Source organism: Austrofundulus limnaeus, unplaced genomic scaffold, assembly GCF_001266775.1.
Source record: "Austrofundulus limnaeus strain Quisiro unplaced genomic scaffold, Austrofundulus_limnaeus-1.0 Scaffold2466, whole genome shotgun sequence".
NCBI classification, from domain to species: domain Eukaryota; kingdom Metazoa; phylum Chordata; class Actinopteri; order Cyprinodontiformes; family Rivulidae; genus Austrofundulus; species Austrofundulus limnaeus.
In genome coordinates, this window is record NW_013954868.1 from 13,061 (window position 1) to 16,235 (window position 3,175).

General features: G+C 40.8%; 1 protein-coding gene across 1 annotated transcript in view; it reads right to left on the reverse strand.

Annotated features, from left to right (window-relative positions):
* The window catches only part of LOC106511039 (protein IMPACT), a gene marked incomplete at both ends in the record, with an annotated part of 11,765 nt that extends 10,817 nt beyond the window's left edge, over positions 1-948 (reverse strand). The window contains 3 exon segments of the mRNA XM_013999780.1: positions 513-575; positions 688-740; positions 820-948. Of these exon segments, the coding sequence (XP_013855234.1) occupies positions 513-575; positions 688-740; positions 820-948 (245 nt within the window).
* Positions 949-3,175: the final 2,227 nt, after the last annotated feature.

The following is a 3,175-nucleotide window of genomic DNA, read 5'->3' on the forward strand; positions in this document are numbered from 1 at the left end:
AGTACTGAGTAAAAGTGAGCAGTTAGATTTTCCAAAATGACATTTATTGGGAGGCGACTTCTCCAAAAACTATATTTTCTAACAGCGTGCAGCTGTGATGKGTTGTGTACAAGCTAATAGTGTGTCAGAATGGTATATATTTATACTTCTCATCCAAACACAATTAAATTCACTCTATCCAGGAGACACAGTTTATCAGGTTAATATTTTTAAGTAATAACTCAGAATAAAATCAGAGTAAAAACTTTCTACTTCTTACCTTTTTAAAAAATGTAGTGAGTAGAAAGTACAGATAATTGTGTAAAAATGTAATGAGTAAAAGTAAAAAGTACGCTGAAAAATAATTACTCAAGTAAAGTACAGATAACCAAAATTTCTACTTAAGTACAGTAACAAAGTACAGTATTTGTTTTTAGATACTTTATGTGTGGAACGAATAATGAAAGCTTTTGTTGCAGCTAATATCTCTTCACAGCGTCTCTGTGGAGTCAGAAATGATGAAAAGCACTCACACATAGATGTCTTCTAGGCTGTTTGCCAGTTGTGCCCTCTCTGAGCCTCGCAGCCACGCTGCACTACAAAAGCCAAGAACAAACACAGGTTATTGAGTGGGATGAAGAGTGGGATGCTGCTCTTTCAAATCAGAGCTCCCCTCCCATAGTAAATCTGAAAGGCAAATAAACTTACTTGATCTGATAGATGGGTGGAGCTGTGCTTGGATAATCAGGTGGGAGAATTATCTGATCAATGGAGAAAAGAATTATAAAGTGCTTCACAACAAACAGGAGGAGCACTGAGATTGTTTTTTTTTTCCTGCACCTGCAAACATGCTGTCAGTTTTGGCTTCTCAGTGTTGTTGGATATTTGGATGCAAAATACTCTGGACGCTTCATCTATCACACACCATTCATCCCCATAGATGGAAGACAAAGCCTCAACCTCTTCTGTCTAAAGGAAAAGGAAATGATAACAAAATCAAAACATAAATTAAACAATATTATGGATTCATCAGAATGATAACTGAAACAGGACAAGTCAGAGGGTTTGAGATCTCACATAGTTTTTGTTAAAACACAAAGTGGAAAAAACAATAAAAAATGATTTTTTTGTTATACAGTATAAAATCTTCTGTAGTTACTAAATACACTGTTAGATTAAAATATAGTTAACCAACCAGATGGCGAACCAGCCACTAAGATCAACATAAGGATGGCTGTTTGTTTTCACTAAGTGAATAATTACCCATGTAAGATACTGTACATAGATGACAACAAGATCAACRCAAAACTGTTCAGGAACTCTGAAATTGTCGATGGAAGAGCGGATATTATTGTTGAGGAAGTGAAGCAACTATTGACTGAGAAGAATTTAGATGGAAAAAAAAACTTGCAGCACAGGGGCGGTTCTAGGGGCAGGGCCACAGGGGCATTGGCCCCATCTGAAATCTGATTGGCCCCTGAAGTGCCCCTATCCTGTAACTCATCTGTCCTTTACCTGGCAGTGATGATGGTGGACGCAGGTGTAGCAGGAGCATAAGGAAACAGTTCCACACCAGAACTTTGAATCAGTACTTCCTCATCCTCCCATATCTACAGAGAACAATCGCCCCTTTGCCTCCACTGTCTACAAATGCTAAAATAAACAGGAACTGCAACCTTCCATTGATTAAGCCCTGTTGTGAGATCCCTTTTAAGTGTTCAAAATGGCAGTTTATCACAAAGGACCCACCATTTGCCAGACAGAGAGTCTCCAGAAGTGGGTTTACAATCCACATCTAGACCCTTATGCTGCGTTCACACCGAACGCGATTTCAGCTTCAAAATCGCAGCCAACGCTGAAGTTTGAAGCTTGTGCACTTTGAGGTCAGACGCAGGTCAGCTCTTGAAGCGCTGCACGGGAACAGCCTCCCCGCCCCTCCCTCCTCTGTCGGGCTCTGTTTAATGTCGGACGAGGAAGTGGCTTTGCTTTATTTACAGAGAGCAAGAGCATGTCACGTTCATCAGATAATTAATTCATAATTAATCCACCAGATAATTCAGAGTAGAGGCTCACAGCTCGCTTTCAGGACTATTTTTCCAGTCTGATGAGCTGCTGCCATGCACTGGTGCGGGATATCTCTGTCAGGACACCGACTGCAGGCACTCGATTTCAGCTAAAGAGCTCCTCTCCATCTGTTTCAGGTTAGTGGACATCATTCAGTAAACTGGCCCGTCGGGAAATATGTTGCTACGTCACACAGTGGAGTCTCTCTGATTGGTTGATGCTGCGCGTCGAGCTAAAAAAGTTCAGATTTTCTAACTACAGCGATTTGCGCCTCAGCGCGTCGAACGCTCAGATCGTTTAAATCGGTCAAATCGCGCTGCTCTAATCGCGCTTGAGGCGTCGCAGCATTTCCAGACTTTGTTTGAAGTGCGTCCACCACAGACTTTGTATGTAAACCTGCTGCTCCTGATGCTGAAATCGCGTTTGGTGTGAACGCACCATAAGAGACTGTGTTCCCTGCTGAGATAACGCCCACGAACAATCTTCAAAGACATACCTAACATACATTCATTTATGGTCTTAGAGCGCCCCTAAAAGGCTCATAATCACATCGTGAGTAAATGTTTTTCTGAGTAAATTTCTGTAGTTTCTCTGATAAAAAATGAAGAAAAAGAAACAATGTATTTTTCTAACATGACTCAATCACTGTGATAATATCTTGATTTAATCACTGTACAGGTAACCACATCAATCTTTGTTTTATTTAATCATTTTGGCAGCAGAAATGTGATGTCAGTGAAGCAGGTGACATCCCTTTGTGACTATCTCTCAGCCAATCAGAAGTTTGTAAAGTCAGGACAAGAGATAACATTTTTTTATTATAGAGAGAGTTTGAAAACAGCAGCGAGAGAGAGCGGATCAGGAGTTTTAAGCTCCAATTCTCCCCCTTTGGGGACATTTATTTTCTTTTATTTTGTTTTCTTTATGTTCATTTGTACTTTTGAAGGAGTTATTGGGAGGACGCAGGCTTGTGCAGGATTCAAGATTGATGCTCATTCATAAAGTCAGAACTCAGTCCGGGCTGCAGAACGTGCCAACAACTGTAGCGTGTGCTGAAAGAGGTTCGCCAACCCTACCGAAGCACCAGTTTATCTAAATGGGACTTTGTTTATGCCAGTCCATGGTGAACGGT